At 35.2% G+C, this 13,621-nt stretch overlaps 1 protein-coding gene across 2 annotated transcripts in view; it reads left to right on the top strand.

Moving 5' to 3' along the window:
- Positions 1–13,621, top strand: part of ABLIM2 (actin binding LIM protein family member 2) — a 225,631-nt gene that overhangs the window by 135,553 nt on the left and 76,457 nt on the right. The window contains exons 7-9 of one of the 2 annotated variants that reach the window (XM_031942739.1): positions 6,756–6,812; positions 9,414–9,491; positions 12,484–12,630. In XM_031942739.1, coding sequence (XP_031798599.1) covers positions 6,756–6,812; positions 9,414–9,491; positions 12,484–12,630 — 282 coding nt within the window. The remainder of the gene's footprint in view (positions 1–6,755; positions 6,813–9,413; positions 9,492–12,483; positions 12,631–13,621) is intronic. The other variant, XM_031942738.1, reaches the window with a different exon arrangement.

Here is a 13,621-nt window from a genome sequence, read left to right as displayed (position 1 = left end):
GCCTCATCCTCTTGTGGGTTCTGTCACTCTAGAATTTGTTTTGAGGCCATTATTTAAAGATGTTTCCAGGGAAATTTGGGAAACATTAGGCAAGTCCCTTTCTTTTTTTTTTTTGTCATATTCTAATGTTGGTTTAGAACACTTTTTCATATTAACTATTGATAACTTTGATTCTCCCTCTGAAAACTACCTATTCATATCATTTAACTATTTATCAATTGGGCAATGACTTTTTTTTGTAAATCTGACTCCATTTCCCGTATGTTTTAGAAATTAGAATTTTATCAGAGAAACTTGCTGCAAAGATCTTCCCCCACCCATTTTTCTGCTTTTCTTTTCTTTTTTAACTGCCTTAGTTTTTGTTTGTGAAAAAAAATCTTTCAGATTTTATATCATAAAATGATCCTTTTTATCTCTTGTGAATCTCTCTGTATCTCATTTTATTATGGACTCTTTCCATATCCATGGATCTAAGAAGTAATTTCTTACCTACTCCATGAATTTGCTTATGATATTAATCTTTATGTCTGAAATGTACAGCCCTTCTGAGTTTATCTTGGCAGATGGTTTGATGAGTTGTTGATCTATGTCTAGTTTCTGCAAGACTACTTTCCAATTTTTTGAACAGTTTGGTCAAATAGTGAATTCTTTGGACCTTTGGATTCATAAAACACTAAGTAACTATGTACTGCCATATATTTTGTACCTAATTGTTTCACTGATCAGAGAGAATATTTATTACTATATGTTAGGAATTTTCCAGATCAGGGATTTCACCAATTAAAGGAGAGGAGAGGGTATCAAGGGCCAAAGCAGGATAGGGTAATTAACTTTTCTCAGCCTCAGTTTCCTCTATAAAAGAGAGAGACAGAGACAGAGACTGAGACTGAGAGACAGAGAGAGATAGAGACAGAGACAGAGAGAGACAGAGACAGAGACAAACAGAGAGGGACAGAGATAGAGAGAGGCAGAGGCAGAGATAGACAGACAGACAGACAGAAATAGATAGACACACATAGGGAGAGAGACAGACACACACACAGACAGACAGACAGATATATAGACACACACAGAGACAGAGACAGAAACAGAGAGAGAGAAAGAAAAGAGACACGGACAGAGAGACAGAGACAGAAACAGAGGGACAAAAAGAGAGAAGAGAGAGAATATTATATTTTATTAGGAATCAAATGAGATAATAGGAATAAATTATTTCTAAATCTTTAAATATTATGCAAATGACAGGTGGTAGAGATAGTAATGGTAGTGGTAGTAGTAGTAATAATAGTAGCAGTGGCAGTGGCAGTGATGGTTATTGTTATTGTTGTTGTCATCTGTGTAGTACTGTTCTTTTTAAACAAGAGAGATTTAGAGAATATCCATTGGTATGCATCTCCAGGAATAATTTTTGGAAGCTGTCCCTCTTAGAGGAAGATGCAGCATGGCAGAAGCTTTTATCTCAAACCTGCTTCCTTTAGTGGAAAATATTGAGTCATCATGAATATCCAGTGAGCTTTTCTTATCAGGAAACCACTTTTTCTGCTCTAAATCAAATTCTATAATGAAATCAAAGAAAGATATCTGGATGAATAAAGTCTCCAATCATGCCAGCTGGCAGGAAACTGGCCATTTATTCTACAGAAGACCCTATATGACCTTTATAGACGGTCTGTTCTTGAAGGGAAGGGGATGTGAGGGTGGAAATTTGTCACCAACAGATGCTCTTTGAAGATTTTTTTTAATAATGAGAACTTTTACCCTCTGATGGCATTAAGAACCAATGGCTGAGGCTGGCAAAGAAGAACTGACATCTGAATTGTGTTCATGGAAGCCCTAGACTCTGTGTTTGCAGCTGGCCCCCTGGGAACATAATAGATGCCATCCTTGCTCTTTTTCAGCACTTATCCAGTTTGTAGGACCTGATTTCTTTAGTCTCCCATAGATCCTTTGACATGCTCAGGTTTTCATAGAGGAAAAGATTGGGGTAAAAAAAATATTTCACCTTGGCTATTCTACATAGTCTTATGAGAAGAAAACCCTGGGAATCTTATGCCAGCAGAGTAAAAGTTCTAGGTGGATTGCTCTCTATATGACAGATAGAGCATAGCTTAAGTGCGGAAAGGCTCATCACAGAAAGAATGGCCATCAGATAAATCATTTTTTGGTCACAATAACTATTAAAATGTTCTGTTAAGGGGTGGAGTAGTTTGCTTTGGCAGAAGAGTAGCCATAGCACTTGAATAATAGATCTTTGAAAGATTGAGTTGTTTTATATTTGTATTTATTTACCTATAAAGACAGCTCTCCATACACATATGCATATATACAATTCAGGGATTCCTAATTTCATTAATGTCATAACTTCTTCCACTATGCAGATTTTAATGTTTCTTCATTGTAGTTAATGATCTTTAAGAAGTGCTGTGGGGACAGCTAGATGGTGCAGTGGCTAGAGCACCAACCCTGGAATCAAGAGGACCTGTGTTCAAATCTGATCTAAGACACAATACTTATTACAAGTTTTGTGACCCTGGGCAAGTCACTTAACCCCAATTGTCTCTCAAAAAACGTTGCTGTGGCCAAAAATAACTTTGTAGTTAAATTGATGATATCTTCAACCTTAAATCAGAAATCCAGTTGATAGTTGTTGGTGATTTCCTCAATATTTAATTCTCTCCACCAATGCTAGTCATAAGCACTCCCTCGCTTCTTAGGAATTTTCTTGAAATTCTATCATGAATCAAATTGGATCAGTCCAGTCCATACCTTCTGATGTTAAACCTCTCTATCCATTTTTTTTTACTGGACTTCACAAATGTCAACTTCATAATAAGGTTGGGCTGAACTTTCTAGAGCCTGTGCTCTCCTAGAATGACTTTATCAAACTCAAGATCATGTTTATACCATGATTTAGCATGTATGTATATTCCTATATTTTTGATCATTGTATTACATGACAATTCATGGACATATTTAATAAAGTTTAAAGTTTACATTAGAGTAAAGAAATATATTAATGAAATCACAAATCTTTTAAACATTGACTGTAATTTATACATTTGTATGTGCACATATGTGTTATACATATGCACATGCATACACACAAAGATTGGAGGTAGGTAGGAAGAATGGTACAGTGGATAAAGGTCTAACCTTCAAGAGAAATCTAAAGTTCACTTAACTCAAAGCCCCTAGACAAATCTTTTTAATATTCTATTACATAAAAACTGTTAATTTCCCCAAAAACTTAATGTGAAATAGTTCTCTTGCCAACCTATCCTTACCCAAACCCACCCAATCAATTTTATGCTGTCTTTCCCCTTCCTCCTGTCTTTCTCCTTCTTTGTCACTCCATCCTCCAAAAGCAGCATACTTATCAAAATTGAAAAGGAATTTATTACAAGGCAACTTCAAGTATAATACTCTTTGTAACTAGCATTATATAGACTTTTGAGGTTTCAAAAGTACTTTACGTATGAGAGATCCATATCCTGATGAAAACAGAAGTCTGGCCAAAAAAAGGTATATATGCATATCCTAATATTGGTGTGCATGTTAATGAACCTGTATATACTTAACATTTGTGAAATGGTTTTTGTTATTCTACTGGATGGCAATAAAGTTTGGTTATTTTCAACAACATTGGTTAATACTAAGATAGATTGATTATCAAAGGTTATGTTGAATTGGTGTTGACTATTTCAGCCCCACTGCTGAGTAATGACTTAAGGATTAGCAAGGGATAGGAATGGCTTCCTTAACCCTTTTGAAATAAATAAATATGATATTCATAAACATAATAATACTACTCTTCTTTGAACTAGCACCATCAAGAGAAAAGTAATTTGAGATATTACCTAGCCTAGTTCTGCACTTTTTACAACTACCACAGGCCACCTTTAGACATCTTTTCACCTTTAAATCTGTTTCAGCTATCCCCTGAATAAGTGGGATAATCAAGCAGTGTTTTATAAATCATAAATACAATAGAAAATTGCTGTTATTGTTAATGGAAATAATAGTGGCTAGCATTTCTATAACTCTTTAAGGACTACAAAGAACTTTACTAATATAATTATCCTCATAAAAATTCTAGGAGTTGGTTGATGTTATGATCCTTTTATGTTGAGAAAACTGAGGTAGGCAGAAATAAAGAGATTTGTCCAGTTGAGCATGTTATACCATTTTGCAGTTGAGGAAACTGAAGCAGAAAGAGGTGAAGAGATTTGTCTAAGGTCACACAGTTAATAAGAATCTAAGACAGGATTTGAACTGAGGGCTTCCCATTTCCAAGTAAAGTATTCTATCCCATTGCCTCAGTTAGCTATCTCTTATTATTGCCATTATTCATTATAACCCAATTTTATTTGGATACAAATGTCGGGAGTGGCCTTTAGTACTTTGCACTGGACCTTAAACCTGAACCATTTTTTAATTCCTCACAAAGACTGAGAGGTAGAGATAAGGGCTAGAAATGGGTCTGGTGGAAAGTATAGTTGTGAATCTTGCCTAGAAGTAGTTGATATCTAGTAGTTCTCAGGGCCTGTGATCCAGAACCTGATGGAATGAAGTTGTTCTTTGTCATAAAATCTAAAGATTCAGTCAGTAGCAATGGAAATCAGCCAAATGAGAAAATTTGTTCCCTGGAAAAGTAATATGGAATCATGAAAAATCATGGTAAACCTGTGTCTGAATTCTGCTTCAAAAACTTACTAGGTGTAAGACCATGGTCAAGGCATTCAATTCAATCTTTCTGAGCTTCAGGTTGCTCACCTGTAAAACAGAGATGATAATACATGTATAACCTAACTCATTGGACAATTGTGAAGAATAGGTGATATAATTTCAATAAACTTCATATTCCCTGGCTGGGAAATACTTCAGCAAAACATTTAGATGCAAAAGTATGCCTCTATACCTAGAGGATGTAGTCAATAAAATTAAGAGCAGGATTTAAAGGAGGAGTAGGTTAGTCTGTTTATTTTTTAAAACTGATCAGCACCATGGCTAGGGACAATATCCGACTCTGTAAGCACTTAAACAATGTGAAAGCATAAGAGCCCAGGGCTACTGCTATAGATAAGGAAGTAAAGAGGCTCTTAGCAGTTCATGGTAGATTTAATGGACTAGCTGCTTATCTGCCTTTAAGCATTTTTCAATTATATAGTAAGCTTTTAGAATTTGACTAACAGGTAGGAAGATGTCATTTGATGATTACAATATTATCTGGACTAGCTAAGCAGGGAAAAATTCAAAGTGTTTAGCTACTCTGCCCTTGTTTGTCTGTGTGAACAACTATAGAGGGTGGTTCCTGACTTCTGATGTATCCTGGACAGGAGCAGATGCATTTGGATGATGACAACTTTATGTAGTAGTTGGTACTGAAAATGCAATTTCAATGTTTCAGATTCATCAACCCATATTTGGGCCAAAGAAAAGTTGAGTTCTCACTCTGATGATATATTGATCACCTGAGTACCCATCTTTTTATTGTCATTGTTTCATAATACACCAGAACCTAGAGTAAAGCTGCCCATTGATCTAATAAAGTTGTAGTGCCTTATATCAAAATCTGCCTTGTAATGAGTTCCTTTTTCAGCTTCAATAATTAAACAAAGGGGAGGGAGAGAAAAGAAAGGAGATTAGGGAGAGGAAAAGAGAGGAAGACATAGGAGGAAAGGGGAGAAAAAGAAAAGGGAAATAAAGAGAAGAGGAAGAAAGGAGATTGCAGAGGAATGGAGAAAAGAGAAGAGGTAAAGGAGAGGGTATATCTGAGTTTGTTAAGGCATGATACATTACTTTTCTGTTCACATTTGGCTTAAATCACAAGATTATCACATACAATGAACTTTCATATTTGTAAATTTTTAAAAAAATTTGCCAGTATGTACATAATTTTTACTCATGTGTCCATTAGGAAAGATCAGTTGAGGAAAAAGTTTGTTACAAATATGCTGTTTGTAAAAAGACATTCAACATTGTCCTGGGAAAATTATAGTAGTTGTTCATATGCAAGACAAGTAGTACAATTCTTTATTTTTTATTTCACAAATTAATAAATTAAAATATGGAAGGTTTAAATTATTTTCTCAAGTTCATATAGCTTGAAAATGTCAGAACCCAGATACCAATCTAATTCTTATTCTAAGTCCAACATTCTTTCTATGAGAAACAGTAAATTATGGAAGTTGTAGAAAGATAAGAGGTTAACAACTGGATGTTTTCACTGTGTTTTTTGCCTTTGGATTTTTCTGTGTATTAATACACCAGTTGTTTCCTGAGAATGTTTCTGTTTTTTTTTTTTCTAAAATGAACTTATTGTGGAAAGAAAATGGTATCTTGAATTGAGTATTGGATCTGGTATCAGAACTGGTTTGAAAACCTGATTCTGATATTTCCAAGTTATATGACCACGGGTGAATCATTTTACCTCTTTTAAAATTTTACCTCTTAATAATGGTTATCATACTATGCTACCTCAGAGAAATGCTATGAGGAAAGAGCTTGACAAATCTAAAGTTGGTATAGAATTAGGAAACATTTTTCAGTCATTACTAGAAATTCATGAGCTCCTCGAATATACATGGATCAGTTCCCATCCCGGCTTGAGAGATGCTAGGTACAATTAGTGTCCTCTTCAATGAGACATTTCCACCATAGCGACAATATGAATTCATCATGTAAAAATCCCAGAAGTATCACTACACCGCTCTTAAATGTAATATCATTTCCTTCTACTCTTTTTTCCTTTATAGATGCAGAGCCAAATTTGCAATCAGGTTTACCCCATCACCACCCAAAATGCCTTAAAGGTTTGTCTATGAAGCTTTCTGTGTTGTGGCATAAGCTTCAGGTGTCAGTTTGGCAATGTTGTGATCTCAGCTCAGTACATGTTGTTCAGTATATTGAAGGAATGGCTTCAATTCACAGACACTATCAGCGCTCTGTTATTTGCATAATGGATCATACATTCATGTGGGTATCTATTCCATGCCATGCAACTTCTGAATGCCTTCTAGCAAACCCAGGATCATGACCTTGTCATGTATTAAGGAAATATGGGTGACAGGGAACTGGGCTCTGGCTGTATCTCAAGCTGAATAGCATTTTAGCAGGTGGAAGCTCTTCTCTGAAGGATCAGAACCACTGAATATTCTCATTGATGACAAATCAGATTATTCTCATTTTTCTATTATCTGTACCAGCAGATATAGATGACTGAGAGCCAACTATATTAATCACACATTTCTATGACACTTTATGGTTTAAAGATATATTATTAGCAACAATGCAGTGAGTCAGGCAAGTACAAGTATTATCACCCCTTTATAAATGAGAAAATTAAGTCTCAGAGAGTTTAGATGATATCTTTATGATGACCTAGATTGCAAGTTCCAAGTGTCTGTGTCAGGACACAAACCAAGATCTTTTGACTTAAATTCTAGTGCTTCTCCCCCCCCCCCATTGCACCCTAATCTTCTAGTTTTGGAGGAGGGTAAATTGTATGTGGTAGTGGGAGAGAAGTACCCTATTATTTACAAAGAAAGAGATTCATTTGAGGTTGCCATGTTAGGAAATTTAAACTGGAATTGACCATATCTCAGTTCACCCTGATCTGTATTGTTGTTAGCTTTCCACCATAATAATAATATTTTAAACAGCTACCATGTATCCTGTGAGGCAAGGGACAAACATTATTATCTCAATTTTATAGATAATGAACCTGCAGAGAAGTGAAGGCCCAGTCATTTGGGGAAGTGTCAGAGTTAGTATTTGAAATCAGACTTCTGGACTTTTCCCTCTGGGCTCTTTAATGATAGAACATTGCTGCTGTATAAACAAAAAATTAGCTGAGACAGTAAGTTGTTTGACTAGAGGCCAAGAGCTGTGTGGCATTCATTATCCCTAGCAGGTTGGGGATAATTTTATGAAGCCACATTCTTCCAGGATCTGCCTTGGGCTCCCTAAGCCTCACCCTACTTATTACAGAAATAGATGCAAGTGTTCATGTGGCTATTTGTCTATAAGCTCTTTGTTGGTAGAGATAATGTCATTGTAATGCCCTGTCTACCCACTATTAAGTGTTAAATAGGTGCCAAACAATGTGTTAAATGTTAGGAACAGCTTTCCATGGATAGGCTGACCATCAACCAGAAATAGAAAAGAATCACTTAATTTAAGGGAGTCCTCATGATTCTGAGCCTCTATCAAAATGAGACTTGACAAGATTGATGATATTTGATAGAATATTATTCATGGATATAAGTGAAGTAACACATTAGTAAGCCTGAATAAGCAGTCCTTGGTATTCGTTTCTTGTCTATTCTCCCTTAGAAAGCATCTTATATGAAACATCAGACAAATGGCCTCTTTAGTGAAATCAGAGAATATAGAATGTCAGGCCTGGAGAAAGCCTTAGACTGTACCTCATACAACATTACAGTTAACAGAATTCTAATATTTCTAGGATTTGTTTTAGTCTTATGAATTTTAGAAGAACAAGCAAAAAATAAGTTAGCTAAAGAAATGAAACTAATGGGGTTTTCAGCTATATCAGTAGAAGTCCAGAATAGGGAAAGCAACCATCCAGGTGTTCCATGTCCTGATCAGAGCAGATCTGAAATATTGAATCCAGTTCTTGAGGATCTATTTAAAGTAATACATTGAAAAAGCAAAGTGTAGCCAATGGAGGATAATCAAGAGAGTGAAGTTTCTCTAAACCATGTCCTAAAAAGATAGATTGGAGAGATTGGAGTTATTTATCATGGAGAAGAAAGACATTAGGGAATAAGATTGATGATTTCAAATAATGGAAGGATTAACACATAGAAAAGGAATTATCATGTGAGATTTCTCTTTTTCTTCAGAGAAGAAAACAAGAACCAGTAGGTAAAACTTAATAAGGTTCATTGCATGAAAATATTTTCTAATAATTAGAACTATCCCAAAATAAAATGAGCTGCAACAAGAGATATTGATTTCTTCATTGATGCATATATTTAGGCACAACCTATTTTAAAGCATATAATTCAGATAGAAAGTTCAACTAGATGCTTTCTGTGGTTCCTTCAAATCATGTAAGATGTGATGATTCCAATAAGATAGAATGTTAGAGAATAGAAAACAGTGAGCTAGAAGAAACCTTATTGTCATTTACTCCAACATCCCATTTTATAAATTAAGAAACTCCCAAGGGAAAATGCCTTTCTTAAAGTAATATATCTAGTCATTTGTTTCTATCTCTACATATAGTAAAAACTTAGTTAATGTGATCAGATTTTTGACCAACTGGCAGAGGAGAGCCAGTAATTCTGTTTGCTTTCTCTAGGAACTACACAGATTTTTTCCCTAACCTGTTCTTCCATTTGGAATGAATTGTCTTCAGTTTTCTTCTATCTATTTTTCTTCTCTAGGAAACAAGAACTTCCTCGGAAAGCATAATTTCTGTGCCTGCCTCAAATACATCAGGATCTCCAAGTCGTGTAATTTATGTGAGTATCAGATGACAAACAGCAAGAAGGGTTAGAGGGGATTATGGGTTGAGAAAGTAAAAAGAAAAATCAGATCCTCTCAGCTTACAGTTAGTGAGTAATATTGATTATTTCTCATTTGTTGCCTCAAAAAATATCCACCTCCCCCAAAAAATAAAAAGAGAAAAAGAATCATTTAAAAGGAATGTGAAATATTATTTTTATGATAGAAAAAGCACTAAAATGAGGATAGGAAAACTGTGTTCAAGTCCAAGAAGTGATTGGCCATATGATGTTGCACAAATGATTTAATCTGTCTGAGTCAGTTTCAGTATTTGTAAAATGGAAGACGGAATATATTACATGACCTCTCAACTCCACAATTTTACATTTTAAATTTACTATGAATCCTAATAGTCTATATTCTATGGGCTAAGCCAGCATCTAGATCTAATCTTCTGATATAAAGTCCTTTTAAACTCTGTCATTTTGTGTTCAAAGTTCCCTCCAAGGTCTGACATTCTGTGTTTCAGAGTTGCTTCTATCTCTAATACTTTACACTTCTATGATTCTCCATCACATGAAGTCACTAAGGACTTAGTTTGAATCTAAATGATGCCAAATTTCTGGTTAGTTCAATGGCAGAAATCCATGAAAATAGTTAGTTGATAGGCTGATTGTGTTTTCATTGTTTACCTAATTTGAAATGATCTTTGCCTTATAGTCTATCAGTTGCCTGGTCAAAACTTCTGAGAAAATGTTTAATTATATATACTCAAATAGTGATATAGAAGAATGGATGATACAAAATGGAAATATTTAGCCTTTCAGCCGGGAAGGGGACCTTCTGAGGTCTTGAACTACCTTTCTGCAGCTGAAAATTTTCTGAGTCTACACTAAATATGTGAAAGCCAGAAGGGATCTTAAGATATCAGAGCTGGAAAAGATCAACTGAACACAGAACAAAGACTCAATAAGGGTTGGAAGAAATCTTACAACATGAAATGCCAGAGCTCAGACTGACCTAGAACATAGGACATAAAATATTAGTGTGAAAAATATCCTTCAGAAGCCTTTTAACTTCCCACAAGCACTTGAGTGATAATCTCTTTCAAAAGTTTTCTAGCAAATGGTCATCATGTTTTGCTTAAATACCTCTAATGAGGAAGAATCCACTATTGTATATTTTCTTAAATATTAGAAGGAGGGGTATAAGGGGAGGGAGAGGAAGCTTATCTAAATGGTCTTCATCTTTATTAGTATGGCTCAGGTAGTTGCCTTGGCAACCAAATGAATACTACATTAAATAGAAATAAATTTGAAAGTCACCCAATGAAGGACAAATGCTAAAGAGTACATGATATTCATCTTATTGTCCAAATGTTCAGGACATGTAGTTTCTGAATATTAAAAAGAAAAGGCAAGTAAGTATTCTACCTCTCCGAGGTCTCATCATATTATCCATCCTCTCGAAGCTTGTTTCTTTCTCTATATAATGGAAATACAAAATTCACATATAAAGTACTAGCTTTGAGTTGGATTCAACTTCCAGCTCTTCTCCTTAGGAACTGTGTATATCCTTGGGCATGTGCTTCACTTATTTCCTAGTTGGACTCCATCTCAAGTGATTAAACTATGATATTTTTACCTGAATCACATCAGCAGGCTTTCATGTATACTTAACGATGTCCCCCACATGAGAGTTTTTTTTTTCTTTTTTAAACCATAAATACAGATAATATTAGCATTATTATTATTATTGCTCTTATTGCCATAGAGATTTGTTAGTCTTCTCTTTACTCCACCCCACAAAAAAGTTTTTTTGGGAAAACAACGTAGTTCACTTTAAGGACTTTTTTCCTTGAAATATTCGATGATTGGCTGACAATCTCTGTGACAAGAATACCAGGTGATGAATATGGAAATAAGTTTAGAAGAATTGCATGTGTTTAACCTATATTGTATTGAATGTTTGGGGGAGGAGGGAGGAAGGGAGGAGGGAAAAATATTTAGAACACAAGATTTTGCAAAGGTTAATGTTGATGTTTAGTTTATATTGGATTACTTGCTGTCTAGGGACAGGGGGAAGGAAAGAAGAAGGGAGGGAGAGAAAAAAATATGGAACACAAGGTTTTGCAAGGTTAAATGCTGAAAACTATCTTTGCATGTATTTGGAAAAATAAAATATTATTTAAAAAGAAAAGAAAAGACTGGCAGGTAGCAGACTCCACTTTAGTATAGTTGAAAATGGGGAGAAGAAAAAGGAAGGAAATGCTTGATTAATAATTATCATTTTCCTCACCTGCTTTGGATATGGCTAAGCACTAGGGGAATATAGAAGTGGGAAATATGAACCTCAAGGAAGCAAGACATCCACATGAAGCAGTTAAGCTATAAAAGAACATAGTATTAAAATGTCAAAATAAAAGATACAGGTAAGAAGTACTTAAAAATTCAGAGAAGAGAGCTGTTGTAGATCCAAGTTTTTAATAATATGAGGCCATTGAACTGGATGACTTTTAAGTTCACTTTTATCTCTAAAGAAGAGGGCTCTTAATGAATGGCAAGAGTATGGTCAGAAATCTTGGGTTCTAATTCTTGACATGTTGCTTAATGCATGCATTACCTTTTGTAAACCACTTCATCAATCTGGGCTTCAGTTTCATGCTCTGTAGGTTGGACCAAAGTGACCTTCAGATCTTTGATCAATTCTAAACTCACTGAAATGCTTTTAATATTGGTACAGTGATTCTTGCCATGCTTATTTTTGCAGATGATAAAGAAAGTCAGAGAAATGATTTGCTCAGGAGCTCATAGATAACCAGTTGCAGGAATGGTACTCAAGTCCAGCTCTTTTGACTGGAGTCCAAGTGTGCTTTCCACTATACTCTTGCTGCTTTACTAACTTGCTACTCTGCATCTGGGTACTTGTTGGTTCTGGGAACTGGCTATCTACTTTTGATTTGGCTTTAATCATTCCCCTCTTCTCTTTGGTCTTTCCTCTCTTTCTTAGGCTAAGCTTGGAGATGAGATTCTTGACTACAGGGACTTGGCTGCTCTTCCTAAAAACAAGGCCATCTATAACATCGACCGCCCAGATATGATCTCCTACTCTCCATACATCAGTTACTCTTCAGGTGACAGGCATAGTTATGGAGAGGTACGGAAACTGAACAATACATGACTTTTAGAAATGTGGCCTTGATTATTGGTGTTATGGAACTTGATGTTTGGTCTCTGTAAACTAACACAGTTTGATCTATAAGCTGGAATCTTCACCCTTCTTTAAGAAATCATTTCATAGCAAGCTGCCTTCATGTGTTGAGTGCTACATAAACTTGGAAAGCTTTTGCTACCAAATTTTCTGATTTACAATAAAATTTTGAGTGGGTTTTTTTCTGGAAAAGACATTTTAATGAAATGTAACAGGACACAGGAAGCAATGACAGTTTTAAGGAAATGATCAGGAGCTAATTCAAATGCTCTTTTTACTTCTTATACAGGCATACGTTGCATAACAGAATCCCAGCCAATGTAGTTTCATAATAATATGATTACTAGATTATCCAGAGAATGATTAACAAACATTTATTAAATGCTTATTAAATACAACATGCCATATGTTATGCTGGTTTCTAGGGAGAAATACAAAGAAGAGAATAAGCTTTGTTTTCATTACATTTACATTTGCTCATCCAAGTTCCCTTAATATCACAGAGGCTTACTTCATGTCTATCCAGCCCAGAGCCAGCAATACCAGAAGAATGGTCAACTATATTATGAGTTAGCTTTTGATCCCCAGCATTCTGAACTCGCTTGAGCATCAGACTGTTCACGGTCCCATCAATAATAGAGTTTGTTTGTAACTAACCACCCAGAAATGTTGTCTCTTAATGTCATGTTTGAACAGAACAAATTGACATGTAAGCATCTGCCTGCTTACAGAGTAGTGATTTTCATGATGCATGGAATGTATCATTTTCCTATACACAAATTGTTTTTCATTGTCCCTGTCTTTGTCTCCATTTGAAAATCTGCCATCCCACTGTACTAATGGCACCTAAAACACATTATATATTTCTTAATATTTATATGAAATGCCATTTTCTTCTGCTTTCTTTTTAAGGATTACTTGGTGCTATCTTTCTTCT

This window comes from Sarcophilus harrisii, chromosome 6 (genome assembly GCF_902635505.1).
Source record: "Sarcophilus harrisii chromosome 6, mSarHar1.11, whole genome shotgun sequence".
NCBI lineage: Eukaryota > Metazoa > Chordata > Mammalia > Dasyuromorphia > Dasyuridae > Sarcophilus > Sarcophilus harrisii.
The sequence above is the reverse complement of the archived record's forward strand: the minus strand, read 5'-3'. Positions and strand labels throughout refer to the sequence as shown.